The following is a 27,367-nucleotide window of genomic DNA, read 5'->3' on the forward strand; positions in this document are numbered from 1 at the left end:
TTGCATCCGTGAAGACAGACACAAAGTATTTGTTTAATTTCGCTGACATTTCCTTATTTCCCATTATAATTTATCCTGTCTCAGCTTTTAAGTAAGGCAGTTCAGAGAAGGTTCACTCGGTTGATTCCTGAGAAGAAGGAGTTGAATTATGAAGAAAGGTTGAGCAGGTTGGGCCTATACTTATTGGAGTTTAGAAGAATGAGAGGTGATCTTATTGAAAATATAAGATACTGGGGGGGCTGGACAAGGTGGATGTAGAGAAGATATTTCCACTCATGGGGGAATCTAGAACTAGGGGGCATAGTTTGAGAATAAGGGGTCACCAATTTAGAACTGAGATGAGGAGGAATCTCTTCTCAGAGGGTCGTAAATCTGTGGAATTCTCTGCCCCAGAGAGCTGTGGAGGCTGGGTCATTGAATATATTTAAGGTGGAGATAGACAGATTTTTGAACATTAAGAGAGTGAAGGATTATGGGGAGCGGGCAGGGAAGTGGAGCTGAGCCCAAGATCAGATCAGCCATGATTTTATTAAATGGTGGAGCAGGCTCGATGGGCCAAATGACCTACTCTTGCTCCTAATTCTTATGTTTCTTATGTTGGGGACCCATATTTACTTTCGTTAATCTTTTCCTTTTTACAAACCTATAGAAACTTTTACAGTCTGTTTTTATGTCTCTCGCTAGTTTACTCTCATATTCTATTTTCCCTTTCTTTACAAATTTCTTGATCCTCCTTTGCCGAGTTCTAAAATCCTCCTAATCCTCAGGCTTACTGCTATTTTTGGCAACATTATAAGCCTCTTCCTTTGATTTAATACTATCTTTAACTTCTCTTGTTAGCCACAGTGGGTCCACTTTTCCTGTGGAGTTTGTGCTCTAAAGGAATGTATATTTGTTGTAAATTATGTATTCATTTTTTTAAATGCTAGCCACTGCTCGTTTAACATCATACCTTTTAATGCAGTTTCCCAATCTACCTTAGCCAACTCGCCCCTTATACCTACGTAGTTTCCTTTGTTTAGATTTAAGACCCTAGTTTTGGATTTAACTAAATCACTTTCAAACTTAATATAAAATTCTATCATATTAGGATCACTCTTCCTTAAGGGCCCCTTTACTATGAGGTTATTAATTAACCCTTTCTCATTGCACAATACTAGATCTAAAATAGCATGCTCCCTAGTTCGCTCCTCAACATACAGATCTAGAAAACTATCTTGTATACATTCCATTAATTTGTCCTCCACACTATTACTGCAAATTTGGTTTGCCCAGTGTATATGTAGATTACAGTCCCCCATGATTACCGTATTACCCTTGTTACATGCGTCTCTAATTTCTCGATTTATACTCTGCCCTACATTAGTTGTTTATAGGCCCCCAAACTACTGTTCGGGGGCCTATAAACAACTCCCACCAATGTTTTCTGCCCCTTGCTGTTTCTTAGCTCCACACAAACTGATTCTACTTCTTGATTTTTGGAGCCAAGATCTTGTCTCTCTACTGTCATTATCCCATCCTTTATTATCAGGGCTATCCCACCTTGTTTTCCAATTTGCTTATCCCTAAAAGTTAAGTATCCTGGAATATTTAGTTCCCAACCTTGGTCACTTTTCAACCACATCTCTGTAATGACTATTAGATCAAACCTATTAATTTCTTTCTGCGCTATTAATGAATCTATTTTGTTGTGAATGCTTCGCGCATTCCGATATAGGGCCCAAAATTGATTACATAAGTTCCGCCCATTTCTAGGTGTTATGCTGGCAGTGCGTCATTTAATTTAATTGAATTTGAGCTCTCTTGTACGGTGTCAAACTTTTGGGGCAACAGTCATTAGGGTTCCAAAACGCAGCTCTCCACATTCAAGTAAAGCGTTCATTTACGAGATGCTGACGTAACAATTTTGCAGTGGCATACGCTCCGCATGCCCTCCGCTGTGGTGTTGGGGTGGGGGGGGGCATGGGTTCATCTGGAAGCTCCTCCTCCTCCCCCTCATTTTCCTCTTCTGTCTCCTGTACTCTCTCCTCAGGTGGTCCCGCAGTCCCCTGTGGCAATTCCTGTCCCCGCATGATGGCTACATTATGCAACATGCAGCACACCACTGTGAACTGAGCTTCCTGCTCAGGGTGGTATTGCAGCCTGCCTCCTGAGTGGGTGGTCCAAGCATCAAAAGTGCTGCTTCAGCACTCCAATTGTCCTTTCGATAATATTACGTGTGGTTATATGGCTCTTATTATATCGCTGCTCGGCTTCTGTCTGAGGGTCCTGCAGGGGGATCAAGAGCCAAGTGGCGAGGCCGTACCCTTTGTCCTCCAGCATCCAGCATTTACCTTGTGGCTCAGACTTCAACAGGTCAGACATAGTGCTCTCACACAAGATGTGCGCATCATGGATGCTCCTTGGAAAATAGGCATCCACTAACATTATGTGCTGTGTATGGTCGCAGACAAGCTGCACGTTGAGGGAGTGGAATCCCTTACGGTTTCGGTACACCTCCGCCTCCTGTAATGGTGCTCGCAGGGCAAGATGGGTACAGTCAACAGCACCCTGCACCATGGGGAAGCTGGCAATGCTTGCAAATCCCAAAGTCCTGGTCACTGGTCACTGGGAAGTTTATAAATTCCATCCGCCGTGCATACAGCGTTTCGGTTACCTATCTAATGCACCGATGAGTAGCATACTGAGAAATAAAGCATATGTCCCCAGCTGATGCCTGAAAAGAGCCACATGCATAAAAGGAAAGTGCCGCAGTCACCTTCATCGTGCAGTAATGTTGGTGGTACTGGGCTGCAGGTCTGCCTTAATGAGCTGGCAAATCTCATTGATCACCTCTTTTTGGAAGCGCATCCTTCGAACTATCGATCGGTCAGGTCCAAGTATGAGCGCTTCTCCCTGAAAATCCTTTCCGGTAAGGCCTCCTCCTCCTCCTCCTCCTCAGTCTGTGACCTCCTCCATTACCCTGATAATTCTGCTCAATAAACCTTCTCACATCTGGATCCTCCATTCGACAGGTAGTCAGCAATACAGGCTGAGACAGTACAGGCCCCATTCTTTTTAAATCTTCAGAATATTTTTCAATTAAAAAAATATAACTAAAATGCCTTTGATCTTAATAATTTACTCAGTAGCAATAAAAATACCTTTTCAACTGTAAAGTCACTGTTCACCTCAGAAATACAGAGATGCTGCTTTAGCTGACTGGTCCCAATTTAAAAATGGTGACTCCGAGCTCTACCGCCCATTCCCATGACTTAACATTGCGTAAAACCACCTTTTCCAGGACAGTATGCATCTCCGGTGGTAAGTCGGCGGTATGCCATGAAAATTGGACCTTTTGGAGGATATGTGGGCATTTCTGCGGACAGTGTGCGTACTGTTCGGTGGTATGTCAATGATGAATATTCTGCAGAGTGGTATGTCGGCGGTATGTAGGTGTTTTTTCAGCAAAATTGCATTTTTGGGCAGTAAGTCGATGAATTTCGTGCCCATAGTGCCTTTAGCCTAGACTTTTTTCTATTTCCAAAAATCTTCTTCAAACATGTAAAAAATAAAAGGCTAGTTAAAGGAATGGTGCAGCCGATTGGCGACAAAAAAAGGAAATCTTCTTGTGGAGGCAGCGGGCATGACTGAGGTACTGAATGAGTACTTTGCATCTGTCTTCACAAAAGAGAATGAAGGTAATATCGCAGTAAAGGAAGGAGGAATAGAGATATTGGATAGGATAAAAATAGATAGAAAGAAAGTACTAAATGGTAGGCATCACTCAAAATTAGCAAGTTACCCAGTCCGGATGGGATGCATCCTCATCATCATCATAGGCAGTCCCTTGGAATCGAGGAAGACCAGCCTCCACTCCCAAAATGAATCCCGAGGTGGCCAAACAATCCAATACGAGAGCCACAGTCCCTGTCACAGGTGGGACAGATAGTCGCCGAGGGTAAGGGAGGGTGGGACAGATTTGTCGCCCGCTCTTTCCGCTGCCTGCGCTTGATTCCTGCATGCTCTCGCCGATGAGACTCGAGGTGCTCAGCGCTCTCCTGGATGCACTTCCTCCACTTAGGGCTGTCTTTGGCCAGGGACTCCCAGGTGTTGGTGGGGATGCCGCATTCCATCAGGGAGGCTCTGAGGGTGTCCCTGTAACATTTCCTCCACCCACCTTTGGCTCGTTTGCCGTGAAGGCGTTCCGAGTAGAGCGCTTACTTTGGGAACCTCGTGTCTGGCATGCGGTTAATGTGGCCTGCCCAATGGAGCTGATCAAGTGTGGTCAGTGCTTCGATGCTGGGGATGTTGGCCTGGTCGAGGAAGCTAATGTTGGTGCGTCTGTCCTCCCAGGGGATTTGTAAGATCTTGCGGAGACATCATTGGTGGTATTTCTCCATAGACTTAAGGTGTCTACTGTACATGGTCCATGTCTCTGAGCCATACAGGGGACAAGTCCGACTGTGGCAACTACCGAGGAATCTCCATGCTATCAGCCACTAGGAAAGTTGTCGCTAGAGTCCTCCTCAACCGTCTTCTCCCTGTGGCCAAAGAGCTCCTCCCAGAGTCACAGTGCGGATTTTGTCCCCTATGGGGCACAACGGACATGATTTTTGCAGCGCAACAGCTGCAGGAAAAATGCAGGGAAAAGCGCCAGCCCTTATACAAGGCCTTCTTCGACATTACAAAGGCCTTTGACACCATCAACCACGAGTGTCTATGGATGCATCCTAGGTTGCTGAGGGAAGCTAGGGGGGAACAAAGCAGAAGCTCTGACAGCAATCTTTCAATCCTCCTTGGATATAGGAGCAGTGTGAGAGGACTGGAGGATTACAAATGTTACACCCTTGTTTAAAAAAGGTAACTACCGGCCAATCAGTCTAACATCAATCGTGGGAAAACTACTAGAGACCATTGTCAAGGACAAAATGAATTCTTACTGGGAGAAAAATGCGTTAATAAGGGACAGTCTTATTATTAAAGGCAAATCATGTCCTACTAACCTGAATAAGTTATTTGATAAAGTAACAGAGAGGGTTGATGAAAGTAGTGCAGTGGATGTTGTACTTTCAAAAGGCATTTCATAAAGTACCACTTAACAGACTTATTCAGAAAATAGAAGCACGTGGGATTAAAGGGCCAATGGTAATTTGTGTACGTAATTAGCTAAGGGATAGGAGGCAGAGAATAGTGGTGAACAGATGTTTTCCTGACTTGAGAGCAGTATGCAGTGGGATCCCTTCGGCTCATTGCTTTTCTTATTACATAAAAATAATCTGGACTTGAGTATAGGGAGTACAATTTTGATGTTTGCAGATGATACAAAACTTAGCAACATAGTAAATAGTGAGCAGGATAGTACCAGACTTCAGGAGTACATAGACAAACTGGTGAGCAGACACATGGCCGGGATTTCGCACTTGTAATAACGGCGTCATTCATCTGTGAAACTGACAGCAACATCTGGCGTCCGCATCTGCACAGTTAAACGCAGAAATCCGGAACTGCCATCCGTGATTCACTACTGCTCCACAGGGCATGCTGTTGAAGTCCCCGCAGACATCAATCTTTAGAAATGACTGAACTGATGAAAACTTCTGTAATATCGCTGTTGAAAACCCCTGAAAAAGTTAAGCCTTTTGAATGAGGTGTAACTGGGTTTTTAATGGTGTACTAAGTTGCCACTAGTACTGAACAACCTCTCTGGCCCTGAAAAACAAATGTAATATTTGTGGAATGTCAATTTTCTCCATTATAGAAACATAGAAACATAGAAAATAGGTGCAGGAGCAGGCCATTCAGCCCTTCTAGCCTGCACCGCCATTCAACGAGTTCATGGCTGAACATGAAACTTCAGTACCCACTTCCTGCTTTCACGCCATACCCCTTGATCCCCCGAGTAGTAAGGACTTCATCTAACTCCCTTTTGAATATATTTAGTGAATTGGCCTCAACTACTTCCTGTGGTAGAGAATTCCACAGGTTCACCACTCTCTGGGTGAAGAAGTTTCTCCTTATCTCGGTCCTAAATGGCTTACCCCTTATCCTTAGACTGTGACCCCTGGTTCTGGACTTCCCCAACATTGGGAACATTCTTCCTGCATCCAACCTGTCCAAACCCGTCAGAATTTTAAACGTTTCTATGAGGTCCCCTCTCACTCTTCTGAACTCCAGTGAATACAAGCCCAGTTGATTCAGTCTTTCTTGATAGGTCAGTCCCACCATCCCGGGAATCAGTCTGGTGAATCTTCGCTGCACTCCCTCAACAGCAAGTATGTCCTTCCTCAAGTCAGGAGACCAAAACTGTACACAATACTCCAGGTGTGGCCTCACCAAGGCCCTGTACAACTGTAGCAACACCTCCCTGCCCCTGTACTCAAATCCCCTCGCTATGAAGGCCAACATGCCATTTGCTTTCTTAACCGCCTGCTGTACCTGCATGCCAACCTTCAATGACTGATGTACCATGACACCCAGGTCTCGTTGCACCTTCCCTTTTCCTAATCTGTCACCATTCAGATAATAGTCTGTCTCTCTGTTTTTACCACCAAAGTGGATAACCTCACATTTATCCACATTATACTTCATCTGCCACGCATTTGCCCACTCACCTAACCTATCCAAGTCACTCTGTAGCCTCATAGCATCCTCCTCGCAGCTCACACTGCCACCCAACTTAGTGTCATCCGCAAATTTGGAGATACTACATTTAATCCCCTCGTCTAAATCATTAATGTACAATGTAAACAGCTGGGGCCCCAGCACAGAACCCTGCGGTACCCCACTAGTCACTGCCTGCCATTCCGAAAAGTACCCATTTACTCCTACTCTTTGCTTCCTGTCTGACAACCAGTTCTCAATCCACGTCAGCACACTACCCCCAATCCCATGTGCTTTAACTTTGCACATTAATCTCCTGTGTGGGACCTTGTCGAAAGCCTTCTGAAAGTCCAAATATACCACATCAACTGGTACTCCTTTGTCCACTTTATTGGAAACATCCTCAAAAAATTCCAGAAGATTTGTCAAGCATGATCTCCCTTTTACAAATCCATGCTGACTTGGACCTATCATGTCACCATTTTCCAAATGCGCTGCTATGACATCCTTAATAATTGATTCCATCATTTTACCCACTACTGAGGTCAGGCTGACCGGTCTATAATTCCCTGCTTTCTCTCTCCCTCCTTTTTTAAAAAGTGGGGTTACATTGGCTACCCTCCACTCGATAGGAACTGATCCAGAGTCAATGGAATGTTGGAAAATGACTGTCAATGCATCCGCTATTTCCAAGGCCACCTCCTTAAGTACTCTGGGATGCAGTCCATCAGGCCCTGGGGATTTATCGGCCTTCAATCCCATCAATTTCCCCAACACAATTTCCCGACTAATAAAGATTTCCCTCAGTTCCTCCTCCTTAATAGACCCTCTGACCACTTTTATATCCGGAAGGTTGTTTGTGTCCTCCTTAGTGAATACTGAACCAAAGTACTTGTTCAATTGGTCTGCCATTTCTTTGTTCCCCGTTATGACTTCCCCTGATTCTGACTGCAGGGGACCTACGTTTGTCTTTACTAACCTCTTTCTCTTTACATACCTATAGAAACTTTTGCAATCCGCCTTAATGTTCCCTGCAAGCTTCTTCTCGTACTCCATTTTCCCTACCTTAATCAAACCCTTTGTCCTCCTCTGCTGAGTTCTAAATTTCTCCCAGTCCCCAGGTTCGCTGCTATTTCTGGCCAATTTGTATGCCACTTCCTTGGCTTTAATACTATCCCTGATTTCCCTAGATAGCCACGGTTGAGCCACCTTCCCTTTTTTATTTTTACGCCAGACAGGAATGTACAATTGTTGTAATTCATCCATGCGTTCTCTAAATATCTGCCATTGCCCATCCACAGTCAACCCCTTAAGTATCATTAGCCAATCTATCTTAGCCAATTCATGCCTCATACCTTCAAAGTTACCCTTCTTTAAGTTCTGGACCATGGTCTCTGAATTAACTGTTTCATTCTCCATCCTAATGCAGAATTCCACCATATTATGGTCACTCTTCCCCAAGGGCCCTCGCACAATGAGATTGCTAATTAATCCTCTCTCATTACACAACACCCAGTCTAAGATGGCCTCCCCCCTAGTTGGTTCCTCAACATATTGGTCTAGAAAACCATCCCTTATGCATTCCAGGAAATCCTCCTCCACCGTATTGCTTCCAGTTTGGCTAGCCCAATCTATGTGCATATTAAAGTCACCCATTATAACTGCTGCACCTTTATTGCATGCACTCCTAATTTCCTGTTTGATGCCCTCCCCAACATCACTACTACTGTTTGGAGGTCTGTACACAACTCCCACTAACGATTTTTGCCCTTTAGTGTTCTGCAGCTCTACCCATATAGATTCCACATCATCCAAATCTTTGATGGTGGCAGAGAAAATTAATGTGATTATGAAAGCATATGGTACACTTAGCTTTGTAAATAGGGGCATTGAATACAAAAACAAGGAAGTCATGCTCAACCTTTACAAATCATTGGCTATGCCTCAGGTGAACTATTATGTACAATTCTAGACACCACACTTTAGGAAAGATGTCAAGGCCTTGGAGAGACTTCAGAGGAGGTTTACCAGGATAAGGAGAAACCTAATAGAGCTATTCAAAATTATGAGAGGTTTTGAGAGAGTAAGTAGGGAAAAACTGTTTTGTTTAGCAAGTTGGTCAGTAACCATTATTTAAAATGATTGGCAAAATTATGATAGTTTTTTAAAAATTTGCTTATGATATTTCAGCTTTTACCGTAATCCCATGTGTATGTCCCAATCTTTATTTCGCTCTCTGTAAAATAATATTTGAAGGATTATTTCCTGCTTTGCAATCTGAGAATTATTCAATGTGATTGTCTGTGTAGCCTGCTTGATGAGATCACTGCTGCTGGATGCTAGCGATCCCCTAGAGCTGGTGCCAAAATCAAACTATCAGGGAAGGTGAAATCCACGCAGCAGAGATTGCTAGATCTTTGTGTTCAGCTTTCTTCCAGGTCAGCAGTGTGCACAGTCACTGCACCGCTGATCACAAAATCCGGGCCATGGTAGATGCAATTTAATGTGGATAAGTGTAAAGTGATGCACTTTGGGAGGAAAGACATAGAGAGAACATATAATCTAAATGGTACTATTTTGATTGAGGGGGGGGGGGCTAAATCAGAGGGATCTGGGGTGCATATTCACAAATCTTTGATGGTGGCAGAGAAAATTAATGTGATTATGAAAGCATATGGTACACTTAGCTTTGTAAATAGGGGCATTGAATACAAAAACAAGGAAGTCATGCTCAACCTTTACAAATCATTGGCTATGCCTCAGGTGAACTATTATGTACAATTCTAGACACCACACTTTAGGAAAGATGTCAAGGCCTTGGAGAGACTTCAGAGGAGGTTTACCAGGATAAGGAGAAACCTAATAGAGCTATTCAAAATTATGAGAGGTTTTGAGAGAGTAAGTAGGGAAAAACTGTTTTGTTTAGCAAGTTGGTCAGTAACCATTATTTAAAATGATTGGCAAAAGAATGAGGAGAACATTTTTTCCGCACAGGTTTGTTAAGATCTGGAATGCACTACCTGAAAGGATGGCAGAATCAGATTCTATAGGAACTTTCAAAGGGCAATTGGACATGTACTTGAAGCAGACTAACTTGCAGGGTTATGGGGAAAAGGCTGTGGTGTGGGGCTAAATTAGACAGCTCTTTCAGCTGAATGGCCTCCTTCTGTGCTGTAAGATTCTATGATCCTGTAACACTGCATGGAGACAAAACAAGTGTTGCTAAATTCACCTTTGCCACTGTATGGGAATAAACATTACTCTTGGGGCTTACGTTCTTAAAAGTGCAGAACTGCTGTGAATTGGGAGATTATGATAGGTTTTCAGCAGTTAAAAAGAGCTCCAAGAATAGTGTTATCGCACTGTGGGATAGGTTTCATGATTGCGTTCAATACCTTTGTCAGAATAGCAGTTGTATAAATGCAGCTATTTTAAGGACAAAGCTTTGTACTGCAGCAAATGGAGCTCTTCAATCAATCAATTGGTCTGTTAAAGCACTCGTTAATCCACATGGTCTCTTCCATATTGCTGTGCTGACCCTCGTTGTATATGTTAGTACAAAATGTTCCAATATGTTCTCAGATTACAAAGGTAGACATCACAAAAGGAAAGCATTTTTTTTAAACTGCACCTACAGAGATAGGGGCACTGAACTGCCTGAAAAATATTTTGCTGCACATCATTACTTTTCAATATGGACGTGTATGGAACATGACTAACAGTCTGCCATTGTCCCCATATTGCAACATACTTAGTTAGATATAAATAAATCAAAAAACTGATCTACAGAACCACTGAGCAACAGAATTTAATTGAACATGAGGAAATTGTACAAATTGATTCAGATACTTATCATTAAGGAGTATGAATGGCAGCTCAACATGCCCGTTTTCCAGATGGTTTGCTCATCATGAAGGATATAATTCCAGATGATGAACAAGCCTCCTGCAGCTGGACCAACAAGCCTGAATTATTTCTATACTAAAAATATATGTCTAGTTGATTCAGAAGGAGTTAACAGTGAAGCAACATCCAGTACTTCTATACTTCACCTTAACTTGCTCACTGTCTTTGTGACATTACCATTTCTCAATTCACTAACATAATTCGACACCATCCAGGACAAAGCAGCCAGCTTGATTGGCACCTCATCCACCACCTTAAACACTTACTCCCTCCACCACCGACGCACCGTGGCTGCAGTGTGTACCATCAACAAGATGCACTGCAACTCGCAAAGACTTCTTTGACAGCACCTCCCAAACCACGACCTCTACCTCCTAGAAGGGCAAGGGCATCAGGCGCATGGCAACACCATCACCTGCAAGTTTACCTCCAAGTTACACACCATCCTGAGTTGGAAATTATCACTATTCCTTCATCACCACTGGGTCAAAATCCTGGAACTCCTTCCCCAACAACACTATGGGAGTACCTTCAACTCACGGAGTGTAGCGGTTCAAGGAGGAGGCTCACCAGGACCTTCTCAAAGGCAATAAATGCTGGCCTTGCCAGCGATGCCCATATCCCATAAATGAATTTTTATAATTCTAGTGCGTCTTGGGTTATTCCCAATTCCTCCTTACTCACAAAAGGATCATAAAATAAAGCACTCAGAAAATTGGTAAGTGCTTATAGTCACTTTCATTAATCTGAATGCATGGTTGTAATTAAATGATTAACTTCCCCTTAGAAAGAAGAACCAAATCACGGATCCACCTTCTAAGTCTCTAGCCTTAGACCAAGACAGATCTCACCACTCAAACAGTGATAACTATGGTGCACTAAATGATGCTATTTCCTTTCTTCTTAGGCCCATTCCCAAATGGCTTTTTTTCAAATTAATTCAGCTAATTTGGCCAGTGGTGTCAGAAACTAACAGGAAAGTATTCCTTTACAGCTGTTCAAAGGTGTAACACATGTGCATTTACAAAGCTGCAAAGGAACACCAAAGATCAAGTACAAGAGATTGCACCTTGTGACCAGGTGTTACTGCAATTCCAGACTGTAAAACTATGGTGTCTGTGATGCCATAATTAGGTATTATTAACATTCAGTGGAATTTTGAGCAGTGTTATTGACTCTCAAACGTGAACTATTTTTTGAAAATTACAACTTTATTGATCCACATAATACAATTGCCTCAGGGCCACCGCCATTAAACATCCACTAGATAGTTAGTGTTAGAAGCAGGGCACACTTCACTCATTTTACAATGCACAAAGCACTTGGAAATTAGTTTGAAAATAAATTAAAATTTATATTGTTAGTTATTAATAAATATTTTTTATGAATGCAATGGGAAAGGAAGACAGCCCAGCCACCATCCAATCCAACAACATTTGAATTTGGTACTGGAGTGGATAAAAAGTTATGTTATATTATGTAAAGTTTACATTTTTATATGTACGAGTGTGGTTATTAATTTTCCTCAATTATTAAATCATTTTTTTCCCAATCAACAAGAATGTAGTGCTTTTGGGAAGGGTAATAAGAGGGTAATGTAAGCTGTAGCACAGGTCAGTCAACCAGGCATTGCGAAGGTTGAAAATAATTCCAGAAATGAATTAAGATCAAAAAACTTCAAACTAAACTCTTAAGGAACTATACCTTATGATGGACGCTCACAAATATAACAATGTGCATTTATTTATACACGGAGGCAGCGCAAGCCTGGAGCAGCTGGAGGCAGTTTGAATCATCAGCGTCTCCCTGACAACGGAGGCAACGCGAGCCTGGAGCTATTACAGGTCTTATTAAGAGGACAAAATGAGAAATAAAAAGTAATAAAATTATGACATCACAAGTAGGAGGACAGTGATTAATCTGGAAGAACCAATCACTGAGCAGGGAATGAATCTTAAAGATAGCTAATAACTGTTTTAATTTGATTCAATTGCTGATTTTATCATTTTAACTTAATTTATAATTATGTTATATACTATTTAATTTTGTTTAATTATAATTAATCTTTATTGTACTGATTTTACTATTAAATACTCCTTATTGTATTATTTACAATGTAATTTGAATTTATTTCTTTTTTTGTTTTTTTTCGCCTGTGTCTATCTGTGTGCGCATTTTGGCTGCAGCTTCGGACCTGAGCCTTTAACCTCTTTTTACACTTCCTTCTTACACTTTTTCTCTCTTTCCCTCAATGGTCAATATCTAATGTGTTGTAAAATTGTTGTGAAGTGCCTTGGGACGTTTTACTAGGTTAAAGGCGCTATTTAAATAAAAGTTATTATTTAGCACCTTTTAATGTAGTGAAAAAAACCACGGTGCTTCACCGAGGTGTAATTAGACAAAAAAAAAACGCCAAGCCAAAGGAGATATTAGGAAGGAAAAGAGGTGGGTTTTAAGGAAGGTCGAAAGTAGGAGAGGGAGATTGAGAGGTGGCAAAGTTTAGGGAGGGAATTCGATAGTCTAGATGACTAAAGGTGCATCGCCAATGGTGGGGCGAAGGGAGGGGAAGATGCATAAAAATCAGAACAGTAGAGAGGACAGGGGGTTGTAGGGCTGAAGAAGGTTTCCGAGATAGGGAGTGGTCAGGCCATACAGAGATTTAGGTGACACGAGGATCATAGTTTTAATGAGAAATTCAAATTACAACTTTTTTTTTTGTTTGTTTGTTATTGTCCCTAGATTTTCAATTTAAATATAATACATTCTTAAAATCAGCCAGGTCTCATTAAAAAGGACACTGAAAACATGAGCTGAGAGCCCCAGATGGTAAATAACTTCAAGGATGGTCACTGGACTATGAAAGAAACCATGATAATGTGACGCTTGGGTGGTAAGAACCATTTCAGCTGCTCCAATGGAATCCTTCTGAATGGGAGGAGGCTATCTGTATTAAATAGAAATTATAATTCATGTCAGGATTTTTCTAGTTGTTCTGAAGCCATATTTTACATGGCTGTAAATCACTGGTTGAAGGATTTTTCCTACTTTCATACAAATTGCCCAGCTGAACACCCGTTCTGACTATGCAACCAAAAGTAACCTGAAGGCAGAATTTTTATTCAATCACTAAAGTAGACTGTAGTGCATTAGTAAAAAAAAAAAAGTGCCCAACCCTTCAGTAAACATCATCTATTGGCCCAAAATGATATATATTGTTGGCGCAAGCCATATGAATTTTCAACCACTTAAAGAGTTTAGAGGATCCATTAAGTTTCCAGGATAAGTAATGGAAAACTCATGCATCATCCCAATCTGTGAAGATGGTTAGGGGTGTTTGCTTACACTCTTCAGCAACAAGTGATTGCATCAAACTTCAACATCTCCTCTCTGAAACCTCCATTCCAATTACCTCAATCCTTAATAAGCAGACATTTACACCAGCAAATTTTTTAAAAATTCAATGAAAATGCAGCACAACAAAATTTGAGACGGTGGTCATTTCCCCTTTTGATAAAGAAATAATTCATATATTATTAATATATTTCTTTTATGCATCTAATTCAGTAGCAATTTATTTTCCAAACAACACATCAATCATCCCAGCAAACACTTAGACTTACCAAACTGTTAAATCTCCAGTCACACCCAGTAAATTAAGCTGTGAGCTTTCAATCAGTCCCCATGTTTTTCTAATTATTCTGAACTTCAAAACACTGCTGATCAGAACAGAGAATAGGCACATGGGACAAATTCCCTAGGCCTGGAATTGGGGGCTCTGGCACCTTGCAATCTGGTGGCAGTGGTAAGTTTTAGAAATGCAGATTTTATTGACCAATCACATGAGAGCTTTGTCCCGTCCCGTGAAGTTTATTTCAAGTATAAACTGAGGAAGCAGAAGTCTGCTTATAAGGCATACCTTCTCTTCTGTGCTTAAATTAAAAATACATTGCAGATCCCAAACAAACGATTGATCAAGGCCACTGCATTTTCTTAAGACACTTACAGCATTTACTCTCCATGCTTGTGCACAAGTTTTGTGAGTAATGTGAAAATGTGACACAACTGGCAGTGGTGCTGTATTAACAAAGAAATACAATCACATATTGCAAATATCAATCTGTTGTTTGCCATCAATGAGTCACATTGCTGATTCTGACTACTTTTCAATTTAGTTTGGCTACAGTTGGGGTATTCTTCATGTACTTAAGGGGGAAAGCACCTCCTTTACCTTGCATAATAAATTGGAATAGTCTCTGCAAGGCATTCATCCAGAATGACACAGCGCAACCCAATTTTTTTTTTAAATCACTGATTTCCACCGACCTCCTCATCATGCTAAACTTCTGGTTTACTTGAATTCTATGGGCCACCTGGACACTTGTATGGTTTCTGGAAGTGAATTTTACCCTAGCAGCCACAGGTAGACACATTTGTCTCAAAGCAAGAGGTCTCTCACATCAACATGCTATCAGCACTGAAACAGTAAGTTCTCTCAAATTCCCAGCCAGTTACTTGTTAGTGGTGTTCTGGCGCGATACAGCAGGATGTACTCTAACGATCTCTTCATATTTTGGTGGTGGGTCACTGTACGGTGTGCTCGTTTCCTCCCCACTGCTTTCCACATGTCTAGTAACCTCTTCATATGAAGGTGGTGGGGTGGCATTGGATAGTCTAGAAGAGACCGACACAGATTGTTCCTGCACATATAGAGTTCTGTTTGATGGCTGGCCACTAGGCTCACTGCGATCTAAAGTAGATCTAGTACCCTGCTCATGATGTGATGGGTCTGTCTGAGCATGTGACGTCTCCCGATGCAGAAGGACCCGAGGCAGGCTCCGTGTTGTGCGGCTAGTCAGGTACCTGCTCTGAGAGTACGTTGGCCGGCGTCGAGTCGCCTTTTGCAGCTGACATCTCCATATAACAAAGAGTGCAATAACAATTAAGAGTGCTACACCCAGGAGAGGGACGACAACATAGATTGCATCAGTGCGCTCCACACGCAGACCAGAGTTGTTGGGGGTTGTGTATATGCTGGTATATTCATTCCAGAACTCCATCTTTTTAAAGAAAAAAAAGAAAAAAAGATTGCAGCTTTGAAAGCAGTCCGCGGTTTTATCAAGTTCACGTTACAATTATTACTTATTACATTTTATTGCAGACTAGAAAATATCTCTCAGCTAACATGGCGAGTGTTAATTACATTTCTTGTCTGCAGCAGTGAACATACATTCATATAAGTTGCTGATCTGAGGTGTTAATACTGCAGGAAGGCACGAAGCAGAGGCTAGTCATTTCCCCACAGATGAGCAAGGAAAAATAAAACCCCAACCAAGGCTGCTCTAAAAGTGTTTTTATATTATAGGAATAGTCAACAGGTGATGCGTGGGTCTTCCTCCATTGGCTGTGTCCTATAATGTAAATGCCCCCATGCTTGCATATGTGGATCAACAAAGAAGATAGAGAAAATGGACTCTGCCACTGGTTCAGAAAGTTAATCCAGTGAGTAGCTGAGCAACGTGGATCAGCAAGATCTCAAGTTTGGTCTCCTAGTTTGTAATGATTAGCTGCTCTCAGCCGATGTGGCAGGTGGAACACTACAATTAGCTTCAGTACTTCTGAATTAGGAGGCAAAAATCAGCCAGGTTTCCTGCTCTTGATCATTATTCAGTGATCTCTGTTGATAGTGTGTTTCAGACATCAGCTGAGAACAGGATTAGACCTGGCTGTGATGCTCCCAGCAGTCAGATAATCTACTAATATTCTAACCAGGTTTATACACAAAGAATCTCCACATGGGTGAGATGCTGCAGGGAGTGATAAGGACTCATACCTTCAAGAGAAGGATAGGAAGTCAAGGCAGGGGGATAAAAAGAAAAATATTAGGCTTGACCACAATTTAACTTCCTGTACTCTGGGGGAAGTTCTCAGTTCTACTGGTCACTTTCTCCAAACTGCCCAGCTGAGACAGAACTCCGAGTTTGGTGAATTGCAGGGGAGAATTTGTCACCCTCCCCTCCATAACACAGCACTTTGACAGAAAAGCAACCACAAATCTAGTGTATTCTTTTGTGAATTATAATGTGCTCAAAGTAAAGATCGCAGCACGAGTGAGCAGAATCCTTTTGCACTTTCTCAGACAATTTCACCATTAAATCCATACTACATGTGTCTCAGGAATGTTAAATACAAAGTAAAGTTCCCTCAAGAAGCATTCCCACATCAAGTACGGCACTGGTTAAGTGCAGCATAAAGCTCCCTACACTCTACCCATTAAGTATTCCTAGGTCATCTATTTCACAGATTAGGTGTAAGGTAAGGTTTTTCATTGGAAAGAGCAAGAACAGCTGAAATCAGAAAGGTAGTTCTGTGTCTATTCAAGATCGTTTTCTGGAGCAATATGTTCTAGAATTAAAAAGAGGGCCACATTAGATTTAGTAATAAGAAATGAGCCAAACTTTGACCCCAAGATGAGCTTCCAAACACATATCTGCTCCATCACCAAGACTGCCTTCTTCCACCTCTGTGACATCACTTGACTCCGCCCTGCATCAGCTCATCTGCTGCTGAAACCCTCATCCAAGCCTTTGTTACCTCCAGACTCAACTATTCCAATGCTCCCCTGGCCAACCTCTCACCCTCTCTCCATAAACTAGAGCTCATCCAAAACTCTGCTGCCCGTATTCTAAATCGCACCAAGTCTCGTTCACCTATCACCCCTGTGCTCGCTGACCTACATTGGCACCCGGTCCGGCAATGCCTCAATTTTAAACTTCTTATCCTTGTTTTCAAATCCCTCCATATCCTTTCCCCTCCCTATCTCTGTAATCTCCTCCAGCCCTACAACCCCCCCGATATCTCTGTAGTCCTCCAATTCTGGCCTCTTGCACATCCCCGATTTCAATCACTCCACTATTGGTGACCATGCCTTCGGTTGCCTGGGCCCTAAGCTCTGGAATTCCCTCCCTAAACCTCTCCCGGCTTCTCCTTCTTTAAGACGCTCCTTAAAACCTACCTCCTCCATCCTAATATCTCCTATGTGGCTCTGTCAAATTTGTTTGATAATGCTCCTGTGATGCGTCTTGGGATGTTTTACTTTGTTAAAGGCGCTATATAAATGTAAGTTGTTACCAAATAAAATAGCCATGGTCAACAGAAGAGATACTGGGATACATATAAAGAACAGCAAAGGAAGACAAAAAAGATAGTAAGAGCTGCAAAAACGGAATACGAGAAGAAATTTGCCAGGGATATCAAGATTAACATACAGGCTTTAGTCAAGGGTAAGGTGGGCCCTTTAAAAACAGATGGGGTAATATTGCTAATGAAAATAAGGAAATGGCAGACTTGCTGAATAATTACTTTGTGTCAGTTTTCACACTAGAGGAAGAGGATCACATCCTTGACATTCCAGGGAAATTAATAATGAATCATGGACTGAAACTCATAAAAGTAAATGCATGCAAGAAAACAGTATCACAAAAAATAATAGCACTAGAGACTGACAAATTCCTAGGACCTTACGGTTTCCATCCCAAGGTTTTAAATGAAGTAGATGAGCAAACTGCAGATGGTTTAGCCATAATCTTCCAAAGCTCTCTCGATTTAGGAATTGTCCCTTTATATTAGAAAATTGCAAATGTAACTCCATTATTTAAGAACTGTGAGAAAGAAAACTAGGAAATTATAGACCTGTTAGTCTAACATCTGTAATGGGGAAGTTATTGGAATCTATAATTAAGTGACTGAGCACTTGGAGAAATGTGAGCTGATTAGAGAGAGCCAACATGGATTTGTAAAGGGTAGGTGATGTCTAACGAATCTAATTGAATTTTTTGAGGAAGTAAATAGCTCCGGGCCTCTGCTGCCAAGTGCGTTACTCCCCTGCGCCCTGGTGATTTCGGATTCGGCTCCAAATTGCGTTTCCGACCTCTGCCGCTCACAGCCCTCGTCCAGGCAAGTAAGTGATTGGCAGGTTGATTGATAAGTATCTCTCTTTCTCTTTTATAACAGGCAAGTCTAATTAAAGGGATGGCAGGGCAGCTCAGTCCTGTTGAGTGCATGTTCTGTGGCATGTGGGAAGTCCTGGACACTTCGCGCAGCCTAGGCAACCATGTGTGCAGGAGGTGTCACCAGCTTCAACTACTCGAGCTCCACGTTTCGGAGCTTGAGCAGCGGCTGGAGTCACTACAGTGCATCCACGAGGCTGAGAGATACGTGGATAGCACGTTTCAAGAGGTGGTCACCCCGCAGCTTAAAAGCATGCAGGCAGAGGGGAAGTGGGTAGTCACCAGACAGAGGAAAAACGCTAGGCAGGTAGTGCAGGAATCGTCATTCCCCCCGCCCCCTGCCTGAGTCCACCTCACTTTCCAACTGGTATTCTCTTCTGAGCACCGGTGAGGGGATGGTACCTCTGGGGAGTGCAGCCAGAGCCAAGTCCAAGGCACCACGGGTGGCTCAGCTGCACAGGGGGGGGAGGGACAAAGAATAAAAGAGCTTTAGTGGTAGGGGATTCAATAGTTAGGGGGCTAGAGAGATGTTTCTGCAGCCGTAGACATGACTCCAGGATAGTGTTGTGCCTCCCTGGTGCCAGGGTCAAGGATATCACAGAGTGGACACAGGGCATTCTGGGAAGAGAGGGTGAACAGCCAGAGGTTATGGTCCATATTGGGACCAATGACATAGGTAGAAAGAGGGATGAGATCCTGCAGGCAGAATTTAGGGAGCTAGGAGAAAATTTATAGGGTAGGATCTCAAAGGTAGTAATCTCCGGGTTACTACTGTGTGCCACGTGCTAATGAGTACAGAAGGAAAAAGAGGATGAACGCATGGCTGGAAAGTTGGTGTAGGAGGGAACGCTTTAAATTCCTGAGGCATTGGGACCGCTTCTGGGGGAGATGGGACCAATACAAACCGGACGGGTTGCACCTCAACTGCGCCGGGACCAATATCCTCGTGGGGAGTTTTGCTCGTGCTGTTGGGGAGAGTTTAAACTAGCTTGGCAGGGGGATGGGAACCCGAGAACAGATTCAATAGGGAAGGAAGTAAAACTGAAATTGGAAAGCAAGAATGTAGAAAGTGAATCTGTAAGACGGAAGAAACAAGGGTTAGTAAGTAGCAATCAAGGCGGTCTTCCTGTGCTAAATGGTATATACTTCAATGCAAGGAATATAGCAAATAAGGCGGATGAGCTGAGAGCACAGGTAGACACTTGGGAGTATGACATTATAGCCATTAGAGACATGGCTGAAAGAGGGCCAGGTTTGGCAGCTTAATATTCCTGGTTACAGGATTTTTAGACAGGACAGAGAGGGGGTAAAAAGGGGGGGGGGGGTCACGGTATTGATTAAATAAACTATTACAGCTGTGAGGAGGGATATGTTATGTTAGAGGGATCATCAAATGAGGCCATATGGGTCGAACTGAAAAATAAAAAAGGGGCGATCACACTGCTGGGCATGTATTATAGACCCAAACAGTGGGAGGGAGATAAAAGAGAAAATATGTAGGCACATTTCTGTGAAGTTCAAAAACCATAGGGCAGTAATAGAAGGGGATTTCAACTATCCTAATATTGATTGGGACAAATATAGTGTGAAGGGTATAGAGGGTGTGGAATTCCTATAATGCATTCAAGAACACTTTTTTAGTCAGTATGTAACAAGCCCAACACGGGAAGGGGCAGTTTTGGATTTAGTTTTGGGGAATGAAGTTGGACAGGTGGAAGGGGTATCAGTGGGAGAGCACTTGGTTGCCAGTGACCATAATTCAGTCAGATTCAAGGTAGCTATGGATAAGGATAAGGATAGACCAGGAATAAAAGTCCCAAATTGGGGGAAAGCTAACTTTGCTAAGTTGAGAAGTGATTTGGACTGGAAACAGTTACTTGAAAGAAAATCAGTGTCAGAACAGTCGATGTGGGAAGTCAGGGATGCTTGCGGTGTTCCTGACGACTACATGTGCGGGAAGTGTATCTGACTGCAGCTCCTGATGGACTGCATTGTGGCACTGGAGCTGCAGGTGGATTCACTCTGGAGCATGCACAATGCTGAGAATGACGTGAATAGCACATTTAGCGAGTTGGTTTTACCACAGGTAAAGGGTACATAGCCAGATAGGGAAGGGGTGACCAACAGGAAGAGCAGTGGAAGGTAGGTACTGCAGGGCTCCCCTGCGGTCATCCCCCTGCAAAACAGATACACTGCTTTGGGTACTGTTGAGGGGGATGACTCATCAGGGGAGGGCAGCAGCAGCCAAGTTCATGGCAATGTGGATGGCTCTGCTGCACAGGATGGCAGGAAAAAGAGTGGGAGAGCTATAGTGATAGGGGATTCAATTGTAAGGGGAATAGATAGACGTTTCTGCGGCCGCAACCGAGACTCCAGGATGGTAGGTTGCCTCCCTGGTGCAAGGGTCAAGGATGTCTCAGAGCGGGTGCAGGGCATTCTGAAAAGGGAGGGTGAACAGCCAGTTGTCGTGGTGCATCTAGGTACCAACGATATAGGTAAAAAACAGGATGAGTTCCTACAAGATGAATTTAGGGAGTTAGGAGCTAAATTAAAAAGTAGGACCTCAAAAATAGTAACCTTAGGATTGCTACCAGTGCCACGTGCTAGTCAGAGTAGGAATCGCAGGATAGCTCAGATGAATACGTGGCTTGAGGAGTGGTGCACAAGGGAGGGATTCAAATTCCTGGGACATTGGAACCGGTTCTGGGGGAGGTGGGATCAGTACAAACCGGACGGTCTGCACCTGGGCAGGACCGGAACCAATGTCTTAGGGGGAGTGTTTGCCAGTGCTGTTGGGGAGGAGTTAAACTAATATGGCAGGGGCATGGGAACCTATGCAGGGAGACAGAGGGAAGTAGAATGGGGGCAGAAGCAAAAGATAGAAAGAAGAAAAGTAAAAGTGCAGGGCAGAGAAACCTAAGACAAAAAGCAAAAAGGGCCACATTACAGCAAAATTCTAAAGGGGCAAAGTGTGTTAGAAAGACAAGCCTGAAGGCTCTGTACCTCAATGCAAGGAGTATTAGGAATAAGGTGGACGAATTAACTGCGCAGATAGCAGTTAACGGATATGATGTAATTGGCATCACGGAGACATGGCTCCAGGGTGACCAAGGCTGGGAACTCATCATCCAGGGGTATTCAGCATTTAGGAAGGATAGACAGAAAGGAAAAGGAGGCGGGGGGGGCATTGCTGGTTAAAGAGGAAATTAACGCAATAGTAAGAAAGGATATTAGCTTGGATTTTGTGGAATCGTTATGGGTGGAGCTACGGAATACCAAGGGGCAGAAAACGCCAGTGGGAGTTGTGTACAGACCACCAAACAGTAGTAGTGAGGTTGGGGACAGCATCAAACAAGAAATTAGGGATGCATGCAATAAAGGTACAGCAGTAATCATGGGTGACTTTAATCTACATATAGATTGGGCTAACCAAACTGGTAGCAATGCAGGGAGGAGGATTTCCTGGAGTGTATTAGGGATGGTTTTCTAAACCAATACGTCAAGGAACCAACTAGGGAGCTGGCCATCCTAGACTGGGTGATGTGTAATGAGAGGGGATTAATTAGCAATCTTGTTGTGCGAGGCCCCTTGCGGAAGAATTACCATAACATGGTAGAATTTTTTATTAAGATGGAGAGTGACACAGTTAATTCAGAAACTAGGGTCCTGAACTTAAGGAAAGGTAACTTCGATGGTTTGAGACGCGAATTGGCTAGAATAGACTGACAAATGATACTTAAATGGTTGACGGTGGATAGGCAATGGCAAACATTTAAAGATCACATGGATGAACTTCCAACAATTGTAAATCCCTGTCTGGAGTAAAAATAAAACGGGGAAGTTGGCTCAACCGTGGCTAACAAGAGAAATTAAGGATAGTGTTAAATCCAAGGAAGAGGCATATAAATTGGCCAGAAAAAGCAGCAAACCCGAGGACTGGGAGAAATTTAGAATTCACCAGAGGACAAAGGGTTTAATTAGGAGGCGGAAAATAGAGTATGAGAGGAAACTTGCTGGGAACATAAAAACTGACTGCAAAAGCTTCTATAGATATGTGAAGAGAAAGAGATTAGTGAAGACAAACATAGGTCCCTTGCAGTCAGATTCAGGTGAATTTATTATGGGGAACAAAGAAATGGCAGACCAGTTGAACAAATACTTTGGTTCTGTCTTCACGAAGGAAGACACAAATAACCTTCCGGAAATACTAGAGGACCGATGGTCTAGTGAAAAGGAGGAATGAAGGAAATCATTATTAGGTGGGAAATTGTGTGAGGGAAATTGATAGGATTGAAGGTCGATAAATCCCTGGGGCCTGATAGTCTGCATCCCAGAGTATTTAAGGAAGTAGCCCTAGAAATAGTGGATGCATTGGTGATCATTTTCCAACAGTCTATCAATTCCTATGGACTGGAGAGTAGCTAATGTAACACCACTTTTTAAAAAAGAAGGGAGAGAGAAAGCAGAGAATTATAGACCGGTTAAGCCTGACATCGGTAGTGGGGAAAATGTTGGAATCAATTATTAAAGATGAAATAGCAGCGCATTTGGAAAGCAGTGACAGGATTGGTCCAAGTCAGTATGGATTTATGAAAGGGAAATCATGCTTGACAAATCTTCTAGAATATTTTGAGGATGTAACTGGTAGAGTGAACAAAGGAGAACCAGTGGATGTGGTGTATTTGGACTTTCAAAAGGCTTTTGAGAAGGTCCCACACAAGAGATTAGTGTGCAAAATTAAAGCACATGGTATTGGGGGTAATGTATTGACGTGGATAGAGAACTGGTTGACAGACAGGAAGTAGAGAGTTGGGATAAACGGGCCCTTTTCAGAATGACAGGCAGTGACTAGTGGGGTGCCGCAGGGTTCAGTGCTGGGACCCCAGCTCTTTACAATATACATCAATGATTTAGATGAAGGAATTGAGTGTAATATCTCCAAGTTTGCAGATGACACTAAGCTGGGTGGCGGTGTGAGCTGTGAGGAGGATGCTAAGAGGCCACAGGGTGACTTGGACAGGTTAGGTGAGTGGGCAAATGCATGGCAGATGCAGTATAATGTGGGTAAATGTGAGGTTATCCACTTTGGTGGCAAAAACAGAAGGCAGAATATTATCTGAATGGCGACAGTTTAGGAAAAGGGGAGTTGCATTGGGACCTGGGTGTCATGGTACATTAGTCATTGAAAGTTGGAAAGCAGTGACAGGATCAGTCCATGTCAGTGAAGAAGGCAAATGGCATGTTGGCTTTCATAGCTAGGGGATTTGTATAAGAGCAGGGAGCTCTTACTGCAGTTGTACAGGGCCTTGGTGAGGCCTCACCTGGAATATTGTGCTCAGTTTTGGTCTCCTAATCTGAGGAAAGACGTTCTTGCTATTGAGGGAATGCAGCGAAAGTTCACCAGACTGATTCCCGGGATGGCAGGACTGACATATGAGGAGAGACTGGATCGACTGGGCCTGTATTCACTGGAGTTTAGAAGAATGAGAGGGGATCTCATCGAAACATATAAAATTCTGACGGGATTGGACAGGTTAGATGCAGCAAGAACGTTCCCGATGTTGGGGAAGTCCAGAACCAGGTGTCACAATCTAAGGATAAGGGGTAAGCCATTTAGGACCGAGATGAGGAGAAACTTCTTCACTGAGCGAGTTGTTAACCTGTGGCATTCTCTACCACAGAAAGTTGTTGAGGCCAGTTCGTTAGATATATTCAAGAGGGCTAAAGGGATCAAGGGGTATGGAGAGAAAGCAGGAAAGGGGTACTGAGGTGAATGATCAGCCATGATCTTATTGAATGGTGGTGCAAGCTCGAAGGGCCGAATGGCCTACTTCTGCACCTATTTTCTATGTTTCTTTGTTTCTATGAAGCTCCTTCTACTTTGCCCCTGCAATATGCCTTGGTACAAACTCAGAAAATGTTCCTTGCCCCCTCAATGACCGCATTTTTGCCTACCCAGGCGGGCAACATCAGTGGTCAGGTCCGATCCTACTCTTGTCTCCATCCCAGCTTCCCACAAGACTTTCCCGATTGGTCCAATTAAAAGGAAGCGGATCTGATGATGTAATTTGATGATGCCTCATCAGCCGGTTTCTTTAAAAGGGACCATGCACAAATTTAGTTTGACAGTTGTGCTGTTAGTGTTCTACAGCATTGTGCTGCTGCAAACACTGACAAGCACTGCACAGAATAGCACACATGCCACTTCCATGACTCCCTCCATATGCCTATGGAGGGATTCACAGCATGCAGAGAGGTTCTCTTCCCTTCCAATGAGCAGCAGAGACCACCCAGGACACCAACGCAGCCTGGTTGCACATTCCACAGGAGAGCACAAGCTGTGATGTCGTCAGGAAGACTTGGCTGCAGTGGTGCAAACCTTTCAATGATCTCAGTAGTTCAAGACACGTTACTGCAAAGCCACACTCAACCTCATCCTGTTCTGCCACTCATAACATCCCCATCACTCTGCTTTCCCTACTTACTCCTGCACATCCTTACTCACACCAACTTACCTTGCACCTCCACCCATCCCTCTCTCTCTATCTATCTACATTATCACTTCCCCATCTCACGATCACCCCTCACATTCACACTCATCCTAGTGCAAGCATACCAACTGGCAACATACAGGGGTAGGCACTTGGGTGTTTTAGCCAATGTTCATGTAAAGTTTCCGTTAATGTGTTGTCAAACATTGAAATCTTTATTTTCAACACTTTATGTTCTTGGACAGATTTGTGTGCACCTTTGGAAGTGGCTTAGTGAGTTGCAGTGAATGGTGAGACATAAGGGTACCCCCTCCCCTCCGCCAATGCTGATGAGTGTGAAAGGAATGGTTGGGCATTGTAGGAATGCTTTATGGTGTTGGTGTGGGTGTGGGGTGGTGCCAACCTGGCTCATCATGTGGCAGCCAAGATGTACAGCATCAAGTGAAGTAAATCTGACCATGATGAGGCCATCGCTGCCGTCCCGGGCAGTAATGTGGTCAGGTGCTGATGCCCTGCATCCTGTGCAGCATCAGTTGATTGCGGAGAACGTTAGTGCTGTTGTTGGTGCTGTTGGTGTGCCTGGTGCCTCTGATGTTGGGGCTGAACGCGGTGGGATTCTGAGGACCAAGGTGAGATAGTTTCAAGGGCACCATGCTGATGTAATAGATTGCAGGTGAACTTGAGATGACAGAAGCAATCTGAAAATGGAGAGAGAGATTGTTCTAATGAGGTGACACTGGATAGAGAGACTTGCAACCTGCATAAAGATCAATGTGCCTTCCAAATGCAGTAAGCAAGAGCTTCTGATCTTGCAAAGTGAACAGCTGTGAGATGGGCACTTTTATAGCACATTTGCAGCTGTCAGGTAAAGAAATGAATTCATGTTGACACAACTCCCGACATCCTTACCTGACATGATCCCCGAGCAGCGGGAACCTCGTGGAAAACCTGGAAAAATGGTAATTTCAGCTCAAAATTGTCTTTAATAGGCTCTTAACATGGTCTTAATCACCTAAATTGCCTCTTCTGCCACTGTGTGTCGGGTCTGTTCAGCGTTGACAGACTACACATCTGGGAAAGTAACGTGGTGGCGGCTTGGCAGTGGGGACCCGACCAGCTGTCAATCATTTTAAATTTAACAGCTGACCCACCACCGATCCTGTCCTCTGAGCGCCGGCAAAATTCCGGTCAATGTATCAGAATGGCATTTTCATTTTCCACACGAGTAAGACTGCAGTTTGTGCCAAATTATGGACTGCAGCCTCATGTTCATTAGTAACTCATTTCCTATGACTTTTACAACAAGCTTTTGGAGAATTACTTTTATTTCAGCAATCTGTGCCAGATTCAAAAGATAATTCTCAGAGATGCAAAGGCAGTATATGTTCAACCCCCCAATATCTTTTGAAATCTTGTTCACACTGGACATTTTGCAAAATTAAACAGCCACAATACAGCCAAACAGCTTTTATTGTAGCAAATGCCAGCCCCTCAAATCCTAGCTCACCCAGTCCAATTGATCCCATTACAGACAAGGAAAAGGACATTATATAATTTTTTTAAATGTTCATGCAGTGACATTTTGAAAAGTGGTAATGTCATTGCATTCATGTTAAGAAATCTCATTGGAAAATTATCTTGTTGACTTTCCAACAACAACAGTGCCCCTTAAAAAGTAGAACTACTAAAAGCTGCTTCTAAAGCATAAAGCTGAAACAGCAAAAAATGTTTTTTGTTTTTTTACTAAAATCAAATTCCTTTGAGAGTTACTTAAATAATGCTTGAGAATAGATGGAACAACATATCACTTTAGATGAAAGATGTCTGAAAATAGAAACAGGTACAGGTGTCAGTATAAATCAGGCTACAAATGCTGGTCTCAAATTTATTTTTGTTTTGTCAGTTTTCTTCTTTCTGCTCCTAAAAGTACCAACTCATGCTGGGGTATGCTGTCAATGGTGTCAGCAGTCCTATGGTACCTCATTCAAGTAGCCATTTTTCTTATGAAATCCTTGACAATCAGCAGCAGGCGGCTATTGAACCATGCGAGCATCAGAGACAATTCCAACCCTGCCTTCAATTGACATTCATATATCAGAATTTCCCAGCTGGCGTATCTTTATAGTAATTGGTAGTATGAACCCTGGCTGATTTTTCCTATCCCTAATCAAAGGACTCTGAGGTGAATTATAGTGTCCCAATCACTACCTACCTGGATTAGTTCAATTTACTCACCAAAAACATATCTCTGACATTACGGAACTTTATGGTTTAGTACCATTCTAGGTGGCACATTTCTATCTAAATCAGTATATCCCACAGCAGCACCAGGAGCAGTACCTGGTATCAGTGTGGAATCTGCCAAAAGTTCAGGTTTCATGT

The 27,367-nt window shown here is 43.0% G+C and overlaps 1 protein-coding gene across 2 annotated transcripts in view; it reads right to left on the reverse strand.

Annotated features, from left to right (window-relative positions):
• Positions 1-10,429: 10,429 nt before the first annotated feature.
• LOC139265722 (transmembrane gamma-carboxyglutamic acid protein 3) overlaps positions 10,430-27,367 on the reverse strand; it is an 84,607-nt gene continuing 67,669 nt past the window's right edge. The window contains exons 4-5 of one of the 2 annotated variants that reach the window (XM_070883010.1): positions 25,895-25,933; positions 10,430-15,545 (exon numbers count right to left, since the gene is read on the reverse strand). In XM_070883010.1, coding sequence (XP_070739111.1) covers positions 14,997-15,545; positions 25,895-25,933 — 588 coding nt within the window. In that variant the 3' untranslated portion in view covers positions 10,430-14,996. The remainder of the gene's footprint in view (positions 15,546-25,894; positions 25,934-27,367) is intronic. The other variant, XM_070883011.1, reaches the window with a different exon arrangement.

Source organism: Pristiophorus japonicus, chromosome 6, assembly GCF_044704955.1.
Source record: "Pristiophorus japonicus isolate sPriJap1 chromosome 6, sPriJap1.hap1, whole genome shotgun sequence".
NCBI classification, from domain to species: Eukaryota; Metazoa; Chordata; class Chondrichthyes; family Pristiophoridae; genus Pristiophorus; species Pristiophorus japonicus.